Source organism: Colletotrichum siamense, assembly GCF_013390195.1.
Source record: "Colletotrichum siamense strain Cg363 chromosome Unknown KSG_Cg363_contig04, whole genome shotgun sequence".
Classification (NCBI taxonomy): Eukaryota; Fungi; Ascomycota; class Sordariomycetes; order Glomerellales; family Glomerellaceae; genus Colletotrichum; species Colletotrichum siamense.
Genome location: NW_023501017.1, coordinates 5,587,954 through 5,605,575, shown reverse-complemented (window position 1 = coordinate 5,605,575; position 17,622 = coordinate 5,587,954). Strand labels below are relative to the sequence as shown.

The 17,622-nt window shown below is 53.0% G+C and overlaps 8 protein-coding genes across 8 annotated transcripts; 4 read left to right on the top strand and 4 right to left on the bottom strand.

Moving 5' to 3' along the window:
• Positions 1-1,614: 1,614 nt before the first annotated feature.
• Positions 1,615-3,003, top strand: CGCS363_v007421 (uncharacterized protein; the record flags this gene model as incomplete). Its single annotated transcript, XM_036639270.1, has 1 exon — positions 1,615-3,003. One exon carries the CDS (start codon positions 1,615-1,617, stop codon positions 3,001-3,003), a length of 1,389 nt encoding a protein of 462 aa, XP_036496140.1.
• Positions 3,004-3,176: 173 nt separating this feature from the next.
• Positions 3,177-4,637, bottom strand: roqM-1 (FAD-dependent monooxygenase roqM; the record flags this gene model as incomplete). The annotated part of the gene is made up of 4 exons (XM_036639269.1): positions 3,177-3,366; positions 3,423-3,905; positions 3,961-4,073; positions 4,158-4,637. The coding sequence occupies 4 exons, from the start codon at positions 4,635-4,637 to the stop codon at positions 3,177-3,179; spliced, it is 1,266 nt and encodes a 421-aa protein (XP_036496141.1).
• An 859-nt stretch (positions 4,638-5,496) lies between these two features.
• On the top strand, positions 5,497-7,199 carry ecdD-3 (Major facilitator-type transporter ecdD; the record flags this gene model as incomplete). The annotated part of the gene is made up of 6 exons (XM_036639268.1): positions 5,497-5,514; positions 5,581-5,934; positions 5,985-6,366; positions 6,420-6,688; positions 6,742-7,011; positions 7,077-7,199. The coding sequence occupies 6 exons, from the start codon at positions 5,497-5,499 to the stop codon at positions 7,197-7,199; spliced, it is 1,416 nt and encodes a 471-aa protein (XP_036496981.1).
• A 669-nt stretch (positions 7,200-7,868) lies between these two features.
• On the top strand, positions 7,869-9,015 carry CGCS363_v007418 (Peptidase M20 domain-containing protein; the record flags this gene model as incomplete). Its single annotated transcript, XM_036639267.1, has 2 exons — positions 7,869-8,778; positions 8,831-9,015. The coding sequence occupies 2 exons, from the start codon at positions 7,869-7,871 to the stop codon at positions 9,013-9,015; spliced, it is 1,095 nt and encodes a 364-aa protein (XP_036496980.1).
• A 433-nt stretch (positions 9,016-9,448) lies between these two features.
• On the top strand, positions 9,449-11,131 carry CGCS363_v007417 (uncharacterized protein; the record flags this gene model as incomplete). The annotated part of the gene is made up of 1 exon (XM_036639266.1): positions 9,449-11,131. The coding sequence occupies one exon, from the start codon at positions 9,449-9,451 to the stop codon at positions 11,129-11,131; it is 1,683 nt and encodes a 560-aa protein (XP_036497015.1).
• A 141-nt stretch (positions 11,132-11,272) lies between these two features.
• Positions 11,273-12,247, bottom strand: CGCS363_v007416 (uncharacterized protein; the record flags this gene model as incomplete). Its single annotated transcript, XM_036639265.1, has 1 exon — positions 11,273-12,247. One exon carries the CDS (start codon positions 12,245-12,247, stop codon positions 11,273-11,275), a length of 975 nt encoding a protein of 324 aa, XP_036497014.1.
• Positions 12,248-12,872: 625 nt separating this feature from the next.
• On the bottom strand, positions 12,873-13,367 carry CGCS363_v007415 (uncharacterized protein; the record flags this gene model as incomplete). The annotated part of the gene is made up of 1 exon (XM_036639264.1): positions 12,873-13,367. The coding sequence occupies one exon, from the start codon at positions 13,365-13,367 to the stop codon at positions 12,873-12,875; it is 495 nt and encodes a 164-aa protein (XP_036497013.1).
• Positions 13,368-14,989: 1,622 nt separating this feature from the next.
• CGCS363_v007414 (uncharacterized protein) lies at positions 14,990-17,121 on the bottom strand (the record flags this gene model as incomplete). The annotated part of the gene is made up of 3 exons (XM_036639263.1): positions 14,990-16,609; positions 16,721-17,004; positions 17,064-17,121. 3 exons carry the CDS (start codon positions 17,119-17,121, stop codon positions 14,990-14,992), a joined length of 1,962 nt encoding a protein of 653 aa, XP_036497012.1.
• Between the last annotated feature and the right edge of the window lie 501 nt (positions 17,122-17,622).

Below are 17,622 nucleotides of genomic sequence, written 5' to 3'. Positions count from 1 at the left end.
TCTGAAGAACCTCACCATGTTCATTTCTATTCCGGTCCAGATGTCTTCAAATCTTCGGCTTTGGTTCAAATGGCGTCAAAGGACATTTTAGTCTATTGGATGTGGTTCGCAGGATGGCAGGATGCTGATATTAATGTTGAAGCGTTCAGCAGTACCCTGATTTACGCTGTCTCAGGGTGTGAAGAAGAGGCCCAATGCCTGTACCCGTGTGACTGGCGCCGGGGATAGCCCCACGACGGGCCGGTGAAAACCCACCTGTCTACGTTTCGCGGAGTTGGACATGGCTGGGCTCTTGACTTCTTTCATGAACCAGCCCGTCATTCTGACTGTAATCACCTCTATCATGGCAGTGAATCTTGGTGACCATGAAGAGCCGGGGAATTCACCAACTAGCACCGCACATGAAGTCGAACTATCGGATCTCAGCTGCAGATCTTGCAAAAGGTGTGGCTCCACCCTGCTATCGTGACTCAGGGAGCGACCATGTGCTGATCAGGCCTAACTGGCCCGCAGAAAGAAAGCCAAATGGTGAGTTGCTGATTCGAAAACGGCACAGGCTTATGTATACTAATGGCAATTTGCAGCGACCGTTCTTTGCCTCGTTGCCTGCTTTGCGAAAAGACCTCTCGCGCATGCATCTATCCGTCTACGCGTCTCAAGCCGGGACCTAAACTAGGTAGGGTAGACCGTTCCAAAGTGCCTTTCTACCAAGAACTGATAAACGTGTGTAAAGGCTCACGGAATCGCAAGCGCCAACGAACTTCCGACGAGGCTGTCCACATCAGTCTGGGTACACCGGCCGTTCCCTGCCAAGGCACACCAACGGAGCAATTCAGCAACCCACCTGCAGCAGTTGAGTCGCAAGGTTTCGACCCTCCTGCCAAAGCTTGGGAGCACCAAAATGGCTTCTTGCTACCCCGATCCACGGGCCAAGACGAGAACACACGCCACGGCTCCTCCCATGTTTCTGACACCAGATTTGTCCGCGCCATCAGCCTCTCTGCCCTAGTCCACCCTTCTCATGAAGCAAATGTGACACCTCTTTCGAGGGGCCCGTCACCGACAAATGGCGGGTTCTTCGTGAGACTTGCGGAGACCCAGAACGTCCTCATGCAAGTCTGCGAATCACTGGGATTATCAGTCGAGTCACTGCAACTGCTGTGCGTCATGTAAATCGTTAACTATTCGTTCAGGTTCCGGCTTGCTGACAATGCTATTAGCACTAATCTGTATTTCGAAAATATGACAGCATTCTCTCTTTTCCATCAACCATCTTTTGGGGACAAGATTCAGGCCATCCCAAACACTCTTCATCTGAGTGCCTTGATGTCGTCCATGTTCTCCATCTCGGCACGCTTCGCTGATGACGAGACTTTACCTCTCGCCGAAGCACAGTGTAGCTCATCTCACGCATATTTCCATGGCCTGGCCAGGAAACTCATTGATCAAGCTATCGACGAGTGTGACGACGACCCACCACCACTCTGTCTTCTTCAAGCATTGATATTGTGCACCTTCTACGAACTCACAAGGGGCGTTCGTGGTCGTGCATGGCGCGTGGTAGGCACATGTGTTAGGGTAGCATATGAACTAAGACTTCATTTGGTTGACAGCATGGCACCGACGACCCCGCCGTCGACCACGGCAGACCTGAATCAGTGGTCAGCTATGGAAGAAAGACGGCGCAGCTGGTGGGCCATCTGGGAAATGGACGTATTCGCCTCAACGGTGCGCCGCTGCCCCACTGCTATCGGTCAGGACCTCAACGAAACGTATCTTCCTATACCCGACGATATGTGGTTCAAGAATACATTTCAGTCAAGCTGCTTACTTGACCCCAACCCGACGGACAGGTCAAGAAAACTGGCTCTGTCGGGTAATAACAGTAGCGCTGCATGGTTTATTACTATCAACTCCATCATGCGGAATGCGCAGGTTTTAGCCCAAGGCAACCTGCATAGTATACTTTCGGACCTTGCGCCGGGAGACGACTTTCACTCTCTCAAACGATACTTTCATGGATCCTTTCGCAGAAGACAGTCCGCTGAAGACACTCGACAACTGTCTATGCTGCTGAAGGCTCTCCAGCAAACCGTTGCTGACTTACCGCAACGGCTTGCTTACAAGGGGAATCAACTCGATTTTGGATCTTCAACACCATCATTCGTAAGCTACAACACCCAAGCCGTTTCTGATAGGAAGTTGGACGCCGCGCAACATTCAATCTTTCTCGCGATTCAGCTGGCACGATTCATGATTTATCATCACTATGCTTTCAGTGAGGTATTGCTTGGTACGATATTCTCAGAATCTGGCAGTTCTTCCCCATCTTTAGGGTGGACTGCTACACCCAGAGACCCAAAGGAGAGGCTTTCTCACTCGGAAGGGCTACGTAACTGTCTCGAGGCATCTGATGACATTTACGCCATTATCTGCCGATCATCAGATACACACGTCAAATGGACCATCCCCTTCTTAGCGAGCACGGTATGGCTTGCGGCTTCTCTACAGATTCTACGCAAGGTCTTCGCTCCGTCAATCTGCGATGAAATGTCTGAGCAGAAGATTGTGTTGCTCCGCAAGACGTACCAGAGTTATACGGATGTATGGGATACCCCGCAAAGTCTACTACAAAACCTGGACTCGTTGGAGCAACGGTTGATGCGAAAGAAATCGGAGATGGCTGCTATGGAAGCGCAACATACGGCAAATTCCACGTCGAGTGAATGGACGCATCAAGCTGCCTGGATGTCATCGCACGAAGATATCTGCAGTTCGTCTGCCGATCAGGGGACAATGGGACTCGGTATGCTGTCGATGTCATCTCAGAATGATACCAGAATGTCTTCTTCGAGTCAAGACGGGAACTTTGACCACCTGGCTTTTGCGAATGATCCGTACGGAAACTTGCAAACACCGAATTTGAACACGTCAGATGGCTTCAACGGATTCTCTGAAGCTGACCAAGAGTTGAGCTTTTTCATATCTTCACTGATTGGATAGAAATCATGTTGGGTACTTGAACCCTCTACCCACTTCTTCAGTCTATGGCACTAAATGAGTGGTGATCTATTGTATCGCCGACACTCTGAAGTCACTATCTGAGCGCGACTTCTCTTTGCAGACTTCTATGTCTTGGCCCCATGGTCGCTTAGTCAACATAATCTTGAGAGAATCTAGAGACCAGGCTTCAACAAACTTTCGAATGCCTCTTCTGCGTGCTTCTCTGCGTCGAACTCAAGGATCCAATCTTCTCTCGGCAGCGCAATACTCTGAGGGTTCTCCTTCACCTTGTTCCAATCTGTCTTGTGCCAAAGATCGCGGGTCGATAGTCCGGTTTGTTGCACTGCTTTCACACGCTCATACCTGTTATCCGTGTCTCAGCTGATGATAAAGATCCTCAAAGTGGGCGCACGACTTACCGCATCTCTTGGTACGTCTTTAGAGCTGTCGAAATCTTGTCTTTGCCAGCGCGTCTCAAGCAAATGGCGATCGTCACACCGTCCTCCATTGCTTGCGTGGCTCCTTGGACACTCGTTGGAAGAAATGGATGTACTGCATCCCCGAGCAGTGCAATTCTGCCGCCGCTACTGACCCAGTTCGGCAAGGCATTCCGATAGACCAGCTTCCAGTCAACCAGTGACGGCGTCTTCTCTACGATTACCTTGCAAAGCGGATCCCAGCCTTCCAGCGCTTTGAAAACGTCCTCCAATTTGCCCGGAAGCGACCACGACTCGTCAATATCGTACTCGTCTTTGTGAGTCAATACCCAAGAGGCGTCTTTGCCACCTTTAATGGTGGAGAACAGAAAATGAGCGTCGGGTCCGATCCAACCGTTGAATGTGTCACCATTCTCGCAGAACTCTCTTGTTCGGGGGTCTGCGAGCAGGGCATCGGCGGAGAACCTAAGAGTTCAGATCAGCGTACTTGATCACTTGTCCCAAAGAGATAATGTCTTACCATGCCCGCCATACCGCGTAGCCACTGCTTACCGGCTTTTCCTTGTGTTTAAGGACAAGCTCCCTCGCTTTAGACCGAACACCGTCGGCTGCAATCACTACATCGGCATCAATCTGGCCTATCAGTCAGCAAAGCAGATTCTCCATCCCAAATGCCACTTATTGATCACGTTGAAGTCATGGATTCATCAAACGAACCTTTCTGCCGTCCTGTAGTTGAATACCAGCGCCGCCTTGGGTTTCAAAGTAATCAACAACCGGCTCTCCCAGATGAATGGGGATCTTCAACTCGTCTCGCGCGTAATTAAAAACCACCTCATGAAGCTCGCCTCTGTGGCCATTCAGAACCGGCGCCTCGGGATCGGGAGGTGGTCTTCGTTGAGTCAGAACTACTTCTCCAGTATCCCACTTGTGGATTCTAAAGCCGTAGTTTTCGAGGTTTATGCTCAAAGGACGCAGTCTTGAAACGACATCGCCATTGGACCACCGATGAAAGATCCGACCGGCATTTGGTCCAAAGGAGATGATGTCTCCGAGTTGCTTCAGTTCCGGGAACGATTCGTAAATCACGACATCGTGACCTTGCCGGTGACACTCGATTGCTGCGGTCAAGCCACCGAAGCCAGCGCCGACGACAATTACTTTGATGCCGCTGCTGGGCCTTGGTGGGGTAGACATGCTGAACGACTTTTGAATCCGAGTGTGTTAGTGGGCTAAGCAAAGATGGGAACTTGATGCTCACAAGTCCCAGGATTTCGAATACCTCTAGTCTTCAAGTATTACCGACATTCAAAGCAACCTCGGGTGATAGAAGGAAATTTGTCACAAACTTTGCCAACCGGAAAAGAAGAAAAGCATTTGCCGCGAAACACGATTTATCCCCAAACATCTGCCGTGGGGTCCCTTCTCGAGACGTTGCACCCCGCGTTTAACAATTTACCCCACATGAGCCAGCCCTTTGCTCTGATAATGTCTTCCGGCCATTATTCGAACGGCTACCCGCGTCGTGGAGGCGCTCGCCTGCATCAATGGCAAGCTTGTTGGCGCTTGCCAGCCAGTCACTCTGCCGTGCCACGTCTTGGGTGCGATGCAACATCATCACCTGTTCCCATGCTAGCTGCACTGATCCCTGCCTGTCTTTGTCGGTTCTCCGCGTGGGTCTGAAGCCACCATGCTACCCTCCGCACTTTTTGAAAGCTCTGAATAAGCACACGGGTCGAGGCAGCGGAAGGTAAAATGACAGAAAGGCCCGAAATACGACGCCAGGGCTCGTGATGGCGGCAGTCTGCCGTGTTGGGGTTTTCTTAAGTAGTTCGACACCCCATGGAAACGACGTCTCCCCACATTCGGCTTCCCAAGTTCTTCTTCCTTCTCCGTCTGAACTTTCGCTCTCCACATTGTAACTCGTGCTGAAATGAGAGAACGCCGTCCTGATGGCATTCGTGCCAACTGGAGGTGTTTCGTTGCGTGCGGAATGGTAGTGCTGTCTCCATTCCAATATGGAGTTGATTTTGGAATCATTGGTGGCTTGCAGGCCATGCCTGGGTTTCTTCAGGTTTGTGCTCCCACGAATACTCTTCTCAGCGCCGGGTCAGTGACTAAACTTAAGGCGAAATTATAGGTTTATGGCTACGAAGACCCCAAAACATCCATCGGGTGGAATATTTCCACCACCCGCCAGCAGTTGATATCGTCTCTCATGACCCTCGGCGCTTTCATTAGCTCCATGCTCGCAGGAGCAATCGCCTCGAAATTGAGTCGAAAGATGTGTTTATGGCTCTCCTGTGTACTCTGCGTAGTGGCCAACGTCATTATGATGACAACAACGCACATTGGAGCGCTCTACGTTGGTCGCCTGCTCATCGGCTTGGGCAATGGTGGCTTCATGACGTTTTCGCAGCTTTACATCCAAGAGACCAGCCCGGCAAAGTATCGTGGACTATTCATGACCGGCTTTCAGTTTTGTGTTACCATTGTGAGGATCCTTCTTTGATTCATACCAACAGAGACTGATTTACTTTCTAGGGAACTCTCCTCGGTACGATCATAGATTGGGCAACCGCCCAACGCCCCGACAAGTCGGCATATCTGATACCCTTAGGAGTGGTATATGCTGTTCCTGTTGTCATCGCTGCAAGCCTCTTCTTCATCCCCGAGTCGCCCCGATGGCTTATCATGAGAGATCGGATTGAAGAAGGGAGGAAGGCTCTGGTGTGGCTAAGACCTACCGGTGTTGATGTTGAGGACGAGGTCAACGAGATACGAGGTGCAGTGCTTGAGGATTTTGAGACGAAGAAGTCGGTAACATTCTGGGACATGTTCAAAGATCCAATCGACAGGAGAAGGACGATCATTTCCATCTGCGCAGTATGCTTACAAGGTGCTTCAGGTTCAATGTTCATCATTGGTAAGTGCCAGCTTAGTCAAAGCATCTCGTAAAAAGAGACTAACACACCCAAGCGTACAAGGCATATTTCTTCACCATCGCCAGAGTCGAGCACCCTTTCGCCATGACCAACGTTTTGTCAACATGTGGTCTTCTAGCAATCATTGCAAACGCACTGGTCGTGGTGCGCTACGGTCGTCGTCGGGTCTTCCTCCTGAGTGGCCTTATTCTATCCGGCTGCTTTCAGCTGATCATGGCAATCACGTTTGACAAGCACCCGAACACAGTCTCGACTGGGAACCTGCTGGTAGCGATATCGTGCTTATTCATGATAGCCTACAACGTAAGCTCCATTATGTTCTTTATGCCCTTCATTACTAATATAAACTGCTCCAGGGGATGATTGCGCCGTACTCCTGGATGGTCGCCGGCGAAGCTCCGTCTCAACGCCTGCGCAGCTACACTTTGGGCGTCGCGTCAGCTGCTGGATATTTCCTCGCCTGGCTGATAACCTTCACTGCACCGTATTTCATCAACCCAAGCGCTCTCAATTGGGGCCCGAGATATGGATATATCTGGTTCCCTTCATGCATCATCTCGGCTGTTTGGACGTATTTCTACATCCCAGAGCTTAAGGGCAGAACACTGGAGGAAATTAACCAGATGGTAAGAGCCCATTCCTGCCAGCCGCATGAAGATTCGTTTTTTTTCTAATCACCACGGTCTTTTAGTTCCATGCACGCTTGTCGGCCAGAAAGTTCCGCCAGTTCCAAAGCGCCACCATATCACGGAAGACCAGCCAGTCCAAGGCGGATTTCGAAGGTATCAAAGTCGAAATGCTCGACAGGGCATGATCTGTATCACATAAGACCGGCAGGGGTATCTGTTGCATAGGGCGCTGCTGCTTTAAGGAGTCAGGGCCGTGACTTGGCTGGTCAACCTTGAAGCGCAAAAGAAATCATAGTGATCGAAAATCTCCAGAAAAGGAAAATAATTTTGAATTGTTGCTTTAGTTAATTTCTTCCATGTTCCGAGTGTCGATGTGTCGCAAGATCCTCCGGAGCATGCCCCATATTGGTGAGTTTGCTAACTCGTGGAAGGTTGAAAAAGGTTCGTTGGAATGCAAGCCGTCATCCCTCTCGCAACCTCGGCCCACATTGATTTCGCACTCAAGTGCTTTCCCCCTCCAACATCCATCCTCAATTGAGCTCGTACGTCTGACCGACGCAACACTTTACTGTCGGTTAGACAAGCAGGAAACCGAGATCTAACTATCGCGTCCCCCACACTTATCATCTTGGCGCTGTGTTACCCCTCCCGCTGCACCTGCAGCGAACCGCATCTAGAGTCGGATTGGAAGCAGGGTTTCGTCATCACGCCATGCTCAGCGGTGATGATCAATACAACAGCCGCCGATAACGCACAACACAACGCGATAATAACCGGCTGGGTCCCAACTCGCTCGAGAAATTTCCCTGGGCTCACGCTGCACGCTCAGGTTCAATTCATTCCAGGTCCGCATCATGAAGGTCCTCACGTTCGCCGGTCTTATCTTCTCGTTAGCGGCTTCATCGGCCCGGGCTGCATCGTACACCGAAGCCCTCCTCGCGCTGCACAAGTCCCTCGTCGAGGTCGACTCAACCTCCAATGCCGAAGCGCCCGGAACGGAGGTCCTGAAGACGTACCTCGAGAACAACTTCACCGTCGAATTGCAGACTGTCACTGCTGGCCGCCAGAACGTCTACGCCTACTCTGGTGGCTCCCGCGAAGCTCGCGTTCTGCTTACCTCACATTACGACACCGTGCCGCCGTACATACCGTACTCTCGCAACGGCGACGAGATCCGGGGCCGCGGGACGTCCGATGCGAAGGGCAGCATCGCCGCTCAGGTCACCGCCGTGGAAGACCTTCTCGCGAGCGGTGAGATCAGCGAAGGAGATGTCTCCCTCCTTTTTGTAGTTGGAGAGGAGGTGGGTGGCGACGGGATGAAGGCCGCCAACAATCTCAACCTCACGTGGGAGGCCGTTGTCTTTGGCGAACCGACGGAGAATAAGCTTGTACGGGCCCACAAGGGTGTCCTCGGGCTCAACGTCACGGCTTCTGGAATTGCTGGACATTCTGGGTATCCCGAGCAAGGTCGCAACGCGATTGATCTTCTCGTGCGCTCTTTGGGGGGAATCATCGGCGCCGAGTTGCCGTCGTCCGAGGAATTTGGCAACACGACTTTGAATGTCGGTGTGATTGAGGGCGGGATCGCCAGTAACGTCATCCCGGAGAATGCGACTGCGAGGGCGTCTATTCGGGTCGCCGTCGATGACATTGATAGCATCAAGGACGTGATCAGCAAGGCAGCGTATGCCGCTACGCCGGAACATGTCAGCCTTTCTTTCAACACAGGCGGGAAGCCTGTCAGCTTGGACTATGATGTTGAAGGTAAGTTGCTACTATGTCAACACATGACTGGATAATTCGCTAACATTTTCAGGCTTCAACACAACCATTGCGAACTATTACACGGACGTTCCGTATCTTGAAGGCGATCATAAGAAATATCTGTATGGTCCCGGCACCATTCTTGTTGCACACTCGAATGATGAGCGAATTAATGTCTCGGATTTGGAAGGTGCTGTCGAAGGATACAAGAAGCTCATTCTTGAGTCTTTGAAGTAGAGAAGTCCAAGATGCGCTGGGTTCAAGCTCTTGGCAACCATCGTGATAATAACACAATTGCATAACTGCATTCTCTTGTGCAACTCGATTATTATGCATGCATTGGGCAGCTTTTTATGTGGACGGATGCGTTGACGGTTGTTCTCCGTGTAGAACGTTGAACCGTTGCCTTGGCCGTTGTCCCTGCTTGGCATCCGTTTCACCACGGCTGACGTCACCACACGTGATCCGACACGTACCACCCCACCACCCCGCACCTCAGCTCGGTCGGTGCAGCTCAGTCAGCTCAGCTCACCCCGGCTGCCTCACAGCTCTGCCTCACCAGCGCGAAGTACAAGTTGGGCATAGCACGCCAGCCCCTTTCGCTGCGACATCACCCGCCAGACCACCACCGACCGTCCTTACCACATTCCCTTTTCTTCCGACTGCAGCCATGTCTCCCATCCCTGACGTCGTCTTCGAGAAGATCGACAAGTACGTCGACTCGCTCGCGCCTCAGATCCAACCCCGCATCACCTCCGAGCTCGAGATTTTCCAGAACAAGACCATCGACAGCCTCGAGGACCAGGTCATTGACGCCTTCCGCTCGCTCTTCAACAAGGACAAGGATCCCAGCGGCGCCCGGAGCTTGAATGACTCGCCTCCGGACTCCTACGGTGGCCAGTCCCTGCCCTTTGCCGACGAGATCGCGAAGCTCACCCAGAGCTTCAGCAAGATCACCGATGGCGCCGGAGATGACTTGAGGGAGATTTTCGACTTGACCGAAGGCCGTGGGGGAGGAGGTGGTGAGACCCAGTCTCGTGGCATCGACCACACCGATTCGTTCTCTCGCGGTGCAAAGGGCTTCCTCTCAGCTGCCATCAACGCGGTGCAGGACCACATCGGAGATGACAGGCAGGGCGGAGGCAACAAGTTCGAGCTCGACGGACTTCTTGGAGTGCTAAGCAACACGGTCAAGGATGCTGCGCGCAACCCCGAGGAGAAGGCTCGCCTCATCAGCCCCGAGATCAAGGAGAAGGTCGGCGCAAAGCTGAGGGACCAGCATGCCCCCATCGCCGAGCAGTTCACCCGCATCGCACTGGATCACATCAAGCGCTGGCTTCGCGGCAACACGAGCACGCGAGACCTTGGCGACGGTATGAAGGGTGAAGTTGAGGACCAAGTGAAGGATCTGGTCAAGGGCATCGGTGGTTTGTTCGGTAAGAAGCACTCTTCGGGTGAGGGTGCTTCCCGAGGCCTCGGTGACCGCGATGGTGAGGAAGGCGGAAGCGGAAGTGGTTTCTCCAGGGTCATCAGCGACAAGCTGAGCACAGGTCTTGCGAAGGTTCACAGAGAGGTCCGTCTGGAGTTCCGCAACATCCTCGGAGGCATCGAGAAGCAGCTCTTTGAGCTCCTGCCCGACCAGTTCCAGCGGCCATTGGAGAAGATCCTCGGAGGCAACCCATTTGACTCGCAGCTCGATCGCGAGGCCGGAGGCTCGACAGACCGTGGATTCGGAGACGACATCAAGGTGAAGCTGGTCAGCAAGATCCGCGGCCTGATCCGCAAAGTTCAGGAGACACTGCGTGAGAGCATCTTGGGCGTCGTCAACGGAGGTCACCGCAAGTTCGAGCGCGAGAGCTGGGTGTTCGTGCAGAACATGGTCGAGACCAAGGTACAGAAGTATCTTCCTAATGTGAAGATCAACGTGCCGGATGACATCGGAAACGAGGGTGTCAGCGTCGGATCCCCGAACGTGCAGCTTGGTGGCGGCAACCAGCCCGTTCCTCCTGCGCAGGGCAACTACCCTCCTCCGCCCTCGCACCACGATTCGGGTGGCCAGCAGCAGGGATACAACCCCGGCAACTACCAGCACCAGCAACACCAAGAATACCGGCCCGACCAGTATCAACAGCAGCAGCATCAGGAGTACCGCCCTGACCAGTATCAGCAGCACCAGGGATACCAATCGGAGCAGCACCACTCCGGTCAGCAGAACTACGGAGGTCAGAATCAGGGACATGGAGGAAACCAGAGCTACGGGGGAAACCAGGGCTACTATGGCGGCAACCAAGGATACGACCAGAACCAAGGTCATGGCCAGAACCCAGATTACGGACAGAACCCTCGGTACTAGAATGACTAGGGCTATGAAAACGGTGACGGCGACGAGGATTGATACCTGCGGGCGGAATCAAGCATGTTTGACTAGCAAGCTTAACCTCTATGAATAACGATGAACGAGCAACCATGAGCTCCATTGATGTGGATTCCTGAGTTATTTCGTGACGTCTACTTTCTCCAATGCCTCCTCCGTCTTCTTCTCTAGCTGTATCCCAACAAGTACATCAAGCAGCCTCACAAACTTCCCTCTATCGTCATCAACGCTTTTCGCCAACTCCTGCGCCCCATCTCCCTCCTCAATCAAGCCAAACTTAACCGCAACCTCCAACGCCCTCTGATCAGCATACGGAAACACCTCTTCCCAATCGGCCTGCACCCGCCTCAAGAAGATCCCCGCCCCCGTCGGTCCAACCCCCTTAATCCCATCCGTCAAGATCTTCTCAACCTTCTTCTGCGCCTCCTCCACACTCTTCAAATCCTTCACCTGCGCCCTTAGCCCCTCCATCTGCTCCAAACTCCCACCCTCCTCTCCCTCACCACAAATCCCCCTCACACCATCCACAAGATCCCCCAGCTGCGCCGCCGACTTCTCTTTATGCTGCGTCCTCGCCTCCCACATCACCTTCCTTCGCCCCTCGAATCCCGCCTCATCCACGTCCTTCAGCGTGCGCAGCCCAAACGGCTCGTTGAGCAGCGTGTTGATCGTGCGCAGGCCCAGGCGGTGCGAGATGGGCTTGCTGAGCAACAGCGCCGCAACGAGGTTCTGGAAGGGCGTGAGGCTGGAGTCCGGGTAGGTGAGCTTCGGCAGCTCTTCATCGTCATCCTTGGGCTTCTTTTTGCCGGCGTCTTCGGGGGGAGGCGTCTTTTGAGGTTGTGTGGTGGGGTCCCAGTCGACCTCGCCGTGGCCAGGGGGCAGGGAGGGGAAGGCGAGGGAGAAGGCTTCGTCGCTTAGGAGCCATTCTATGGTGTCCTTGGAGTTTGGGGATTTCTTTGGCTTTTTGGTGTCTGGTTCAGAGGCTGAGGTGTCTTTTTTGACGTCGGTTTCGGAGGCTTTGCGCTTGGTGCCGGGTTCAGGGGACGCGGCTTCGGCGTCTGGGGACTCATCCTTTGTGGTCTTTTTCGGGGTCATAGTGAGATGGAACGCGAATATTGTACTTGGAGATGAGAAATATTAGTTGTGAGCATGAACTTGGGTGAGGCAGGAAAACTCATATATGCTTCGTATCTCAGTGATGGAGTTGAGGTGAAAGCCGCATGATGTCATGGATCGAGGCGGTCTGTGTGCATGTCAGAACTGAGCGTGTAACGTCATGGCATACAACGGCGCGCTAGAAGAAAAAGAAAAGACTAGCGTGAGTTCCTGATTTGGAAAGACTCTGCATGGTTCTTGTGGAAAGACCTATGGGTCAGGGCACTTTCCAATGTGTCAAGAAATATACCGGGCATCAATTGCAACGCTAGAGTCATCACGATGCTAAAGCAAGACAATTCAAAAGTACGACGATAAGAAACAGAAATTCGCGCCACGAAGATCCAAGATGACGAAGACCGAGGACGATGAAAATACAACGAGTCAAACGCAAGCATGCGAGAAAATTCTGTTCTTCTTTTCTCGAGTAGCCATAATTTCCTAGTGCTCGTTCCCGCCGGATCAAAACTTCATCCCGTGATAATCATCCCAAGCTGTGCTAGAAAGAACCATCCCAAACGTGCCTGCCTTCCCAACGCGTAAACCCAAGTTTCTTCCGCGGTAATCAGATCTCAGCCTCAGCAGCACCATCACCAGCCTCCTGCTTGACGGGCTCCTCCAGCTGAACAGCCTCATCGTCAACGTCCTCCTCAACCTTGGCCTTAGCCTTAGCCTTGCTGACGCGGGGCTTCTTCTTGGACGGAGTCTCCTGCTCCAGGGCGTCGCCTTCCTCTTCGTCAGAGGGCGCCTTCTTCTTGGGGGTGCGCTTGCCGCGGGGCTTCTTTGCCGGGGTGGTGCCAGGGGTGCCAGCCTCGTCGTCACCAGCAGCACCAGCACTGCCGCCGAACCAGCCGTGCTTGGCGATGGCGTTGGAGACGCGCTTGCGAACGCTGCTGCCCGAGGCGGAGCCAATCTCCTCGGCGATCTTGTCGGCGTCGTAGGTGGGACGGGGGAGTTGCTTGATGATGGCGACCAGGAGCTGGATCTCGCCCTCGGAGTAGCCGTGGGAAGGGGCGGACGCGCCAGCCTCTTCGGTGGAGGTGTTCTTCTTGGGAGGCATTTTGGCTGGCAAATGTGAGTATGTGAGAAAGGCGCCCGGGCGAATGTGGTTGAAAAAGGTATCAGACATGAAAAAGAGACGAACAAGAAGGAATTCTTTCTTACTTACTTGCGGTTGGAAGTGATAAGTTGTTGTGTAGGTGTTGTACAGGTAAAGCGAGATGCAAAGTGTTGTGAATAGATGGTGAGTTGTTGAGGAGAAGAAGAAATTGAGTCAGGAGGCGTCAGTTGGGCGGATATTAGTAGTTGAACGAGAAGGAGGGAAGAGGCAGATAGATCTGGGAAGGAGGTTCTTGAAAGTAAGAGATTCGAGCCTTCTTCATTCGATTCAGACCCCTTGGGGACGACCGTGGAAGCCTGAGGTTGACTTTTGTGCACTGGATGCTGTTGGAAAGAAACGCCAGGCTACCTCTCGCTACTCTTTTCTTCCGATCAATTCGTTTTAAGAGGGATTCTGGCATTTCTGATGCCTTGCCGACTATTCTTGATGGAATTGGGTGCAAAGCAGTCAGTTGACACCTCTCACACCCGGCATCCTGCGTTACTGCCTATTCACATTAGACGTGACTGACGCATAAGTAGACCTTATGAGATTAGATTTTTCACATCAAAGCCGTTGAAAGATGGGAATTTTCAAGACATCTGATCCTTCATCCAATATCATTATCTCATCAAGTTCGTTCAACTAGAAACGAATGTGAGTAATCATTAGGACTCGCCTGACTGAACATTGAAAGGGAGTGTCTAGAGACGTGGGGAATGGTCTATGGAAGATTCACACCATACTTGGAGAAACTCAAGTGAAACGGAACGGCTGACAAAGGGCGTCGAGTAATACAAGGTAAGGTATTGAGAGATTGTTACAGCCAGACCTGCCTGGGACTCTAGGCAACCACCCGTCTTACTCCTCAACGCCAATCTTGACTCTGGGGCTCAAGACAAAGCTGTCGGTGCGACTTATGGATAATGGGTGCTGTGAAAGTCACGTTATGGCATCCTAGATTGTGTTTTCACCAGGTAGTAAGCAATCTGACTATGCATGTGGAATCGCAAGGCAAGATTGATGCTCATTGCGTAATTAGGAACGAGTGTGAAACACACAACTCGAGTCGCAAGGCATCCGTTGTTATCATGCTACAGCTGAGCAAGGCTTCGTCAGATACATTTTTTATCGGAGCAGTTTTTCGAGAAGGAGAGATCCGATTTATGTTCAATATGATGGGAACCATTCCTGTGTTCTTGGCCTCTGCCGCGCCATGAACGCTCTGTTCTGGAAAAGCTAGACCAGCTCAAAAACGTTGATTTTGTACCACAAACGTTTGTTCAGACTTGGACGGCGCAACTTCAAAGCAAGTCAACAAGCTCGACCCATTGAATCAACACAGGACCTTTGAGTCCATACTCTTTCGCCGGATTGGCATTGAAAAAGCTAGCACCCGCCACGGAAGCAGCGACACCAAACGTCATGATGCCGTTCTGCTCCGCTCTTACACGACTGTACAGTGTCGAAGCAACTTCCACCTTGACCATATTGTCGGCGCCTGCAGGGTTCAGATATTTCGTGATATCCACCACTACATCAGGCGAGCTGTTGACGTCGAAGATGACTTTGTCGCCATTCACCTATAGTATCACGGTGTCGGTGATGGCGCCTAGGTGAAGACGAGCGCCCAAGCGCTGGTCCGCAACGGATGAGAAAGGGGTTCGGAAGGTGGTCTCGTAGTCTGCCGTGCCGCTCGTGTCACCTAAGTTTACGGGGTCCATGTCCTTCCAGGGGGCGAGCCGGGTGTCGGGGAACCGGTGCGGTGTGATCGCGGTTTCCATTGAAAAGGAGTCGTTGTCGCTGCGCCAGTCGTTGACTGTGATGTTCCATGCGTCGAGGTCTGTTGCTTCTGGCAGCTGAGAGGCGGTGAAGGTTAGGGCTTGGCCGGTGGCGAGGGTTACTGTTGCGGTGCCGGGTCCGAGGTGCGCTGTGATGCGGGTGTTGTTTGTCGCGGTGGTCGTATTGGCATCTTGGGTGGCAGTGTAGAGGAGGGCTTCGAGGGGGCCGGAGATAGATGTTATGTGAGTGCGAGGTGGGCGAGGCAGGATGGATGTGCCGTTTTCATCGCTTGCATCTGAGGTCTGATTGAAGAAGGCGAGGATGGTGGTCTGGTTCGCAGCGAGCGTCACCGGCACGACGATGTTGTTATCCTCGATGGTGTACTGTAGAAGCGGCGATGCCGTCCCAGTCCAGGCGTCCAGAGTGTAGGGCGTCCTGCCAGCCACATCAAGGAAGCTGATGTTAGCAGTCGTGGTGTTTCCGCCGTCATTGTAAAGAAACGCAATTTGCGCATCTTCTGTGCTCCGCGAGAATGTATACCACTTCTCGACAGCGTTGTCTTGCGGAAACGAAACCCGAGGCCGGATATTGAGGGCAGCGAGAGTAGCAGGTAACTCCTCCGCGGACGCAAGCACAGTAACACCCTCCATGGCAAGAGCATTTGCCATAATCTCTGGAACAGAAGCGGCTCCATCGACACCAACACTCTGGAAGTCCGTGCTTCCAATAACAAAGATCGGCAGCCCTGCTTCCGCGAACGCCTTTGTTTGCGCCGCCATCTCCGACGTCAACTTTGTCTGATTGGCAAAGATAAGGGCTTTATACGCTAGTCCATCCGGCGCGAGGACACCCCCCTCGCCGACGATGGCGTTTGAGGAAGAGAAGCTCGCAGGCCCGAGGTAGTCGTACGTGAAACCCAACTTTTCAAGGTTATCACTGTCATAGACGACCTTGGCGAACGGTGCCGCGTACTGATAGAACGCAAGATCGACCCTCGTGGTACCGATTTGGCTGATAAACTGGTTCCTTGCAACATACGCCATCGCATCCGCCATGAACCCTGCGCCGTTCTCCCCGTTGTGTCGACTCCTCCAAGCCGGCATCCTCGGCCCCCACATGTCCGTAAACGTGTACGAGAAGACGGTATACCCAGGCCACGTCGTCTGTGCGTAGACGCCCGAGTAGGCGTACCCGTGCAAGACGTTCATGCTCAACCCTCCCGCGAGACCGCGGCAGACGGTGCGGAGGAGGTCTTGGATGGTTTGAGTGTAGGATGCGCCGTTGACGGCGCCGGCTTCGGAGGAGATGACGGAGTTGCGAGCCATGTGGGCTGGGCCGGAGAGGTGGCGGTAGAGGGAAGGCGAGTCGTTGAAGCCGAGCGATTCACCTTCGGGTGCATTGACGAGGGGAATTGAGTCGAGCTGGTGGTGTGATGTGAGTTAGCTGAGTTTGGCAGTAATAAGTGTGTAGTTCCGGGTGGAGGTAGACTTACCATGTTTAGTGGCAGGTTGTAAGCTGGCTGATTGGAGTACTCCAGCCCGTTCGTGGGCCCATTCCGACGTTGCGCGAATGTATTTCTCGTATCCGTGTTGGAGAGTGAGGCGATAGTCGTCGTTGCAGCGCGAGACTAGGGTGTTGTTGTCCTGCGAGAGGAAGGATTCGCCGTAGGGGAGGTTCTGCGCTGCCCAGTAGTTTTCGCGCTGGATGAGGAAGGGGAGGCAGGTTGCGATGTCGTATCCTCTTTGTGTGCGAAAGCTGTCGGCGAAGTCGTGCGTCCACCAGAGGGCTGTGTCCATTTCCATGCTGTCTTCCCAGGCTTGAATGTTCAGATGTTAGCAACAGCTTCTGGCTTTTATGGGGTTGAAGTCCACATACCATATTTCCCCACGCGAGCGAGGAGCTTTTTATTTTCCTCTTCAGGGATGATATCCATACATACTCGTCAAAGAAGTCCGTCAACTTCTTCGCCCCCGCGGCGCTGAAGTGGTCTGTGACCCAGGACCCGTTCTGCAATGAGGAACGGAGTGACGATGAAGCTCCTTCCCCAAGGTAGATGGGGGCAAACAACCGGCTCCACACCCCCGCGGCCTCGTCCTCCCACTAGGTGGTTCTGTTGGCTGAGGTATTTGTCTACAAATCTACTTCTTTTTCGATTCATCATCCTGTCGTCCTCCTACACTATCCAGTTTTGATCGTCGGGGAGCCAATGAATCTCAATACAGGGCTGGCCTCGAAGATTTCAGGCACCGCGAGGGTCAATGTGTAGGCTTTAAGTAGAGCGACCGACTTAGCATGCAATTTAAGCTACCAAAAAGCTTCAAGCCTAGGTTCGGAGTGAGAGGGGGACAATGACACGACGCTCGAAGGAGGAGAAACAACGCTCTGACCAGTGGCCAGAAGGAAGATTTCGTGTTCTTCCCTATTCCATATTGGG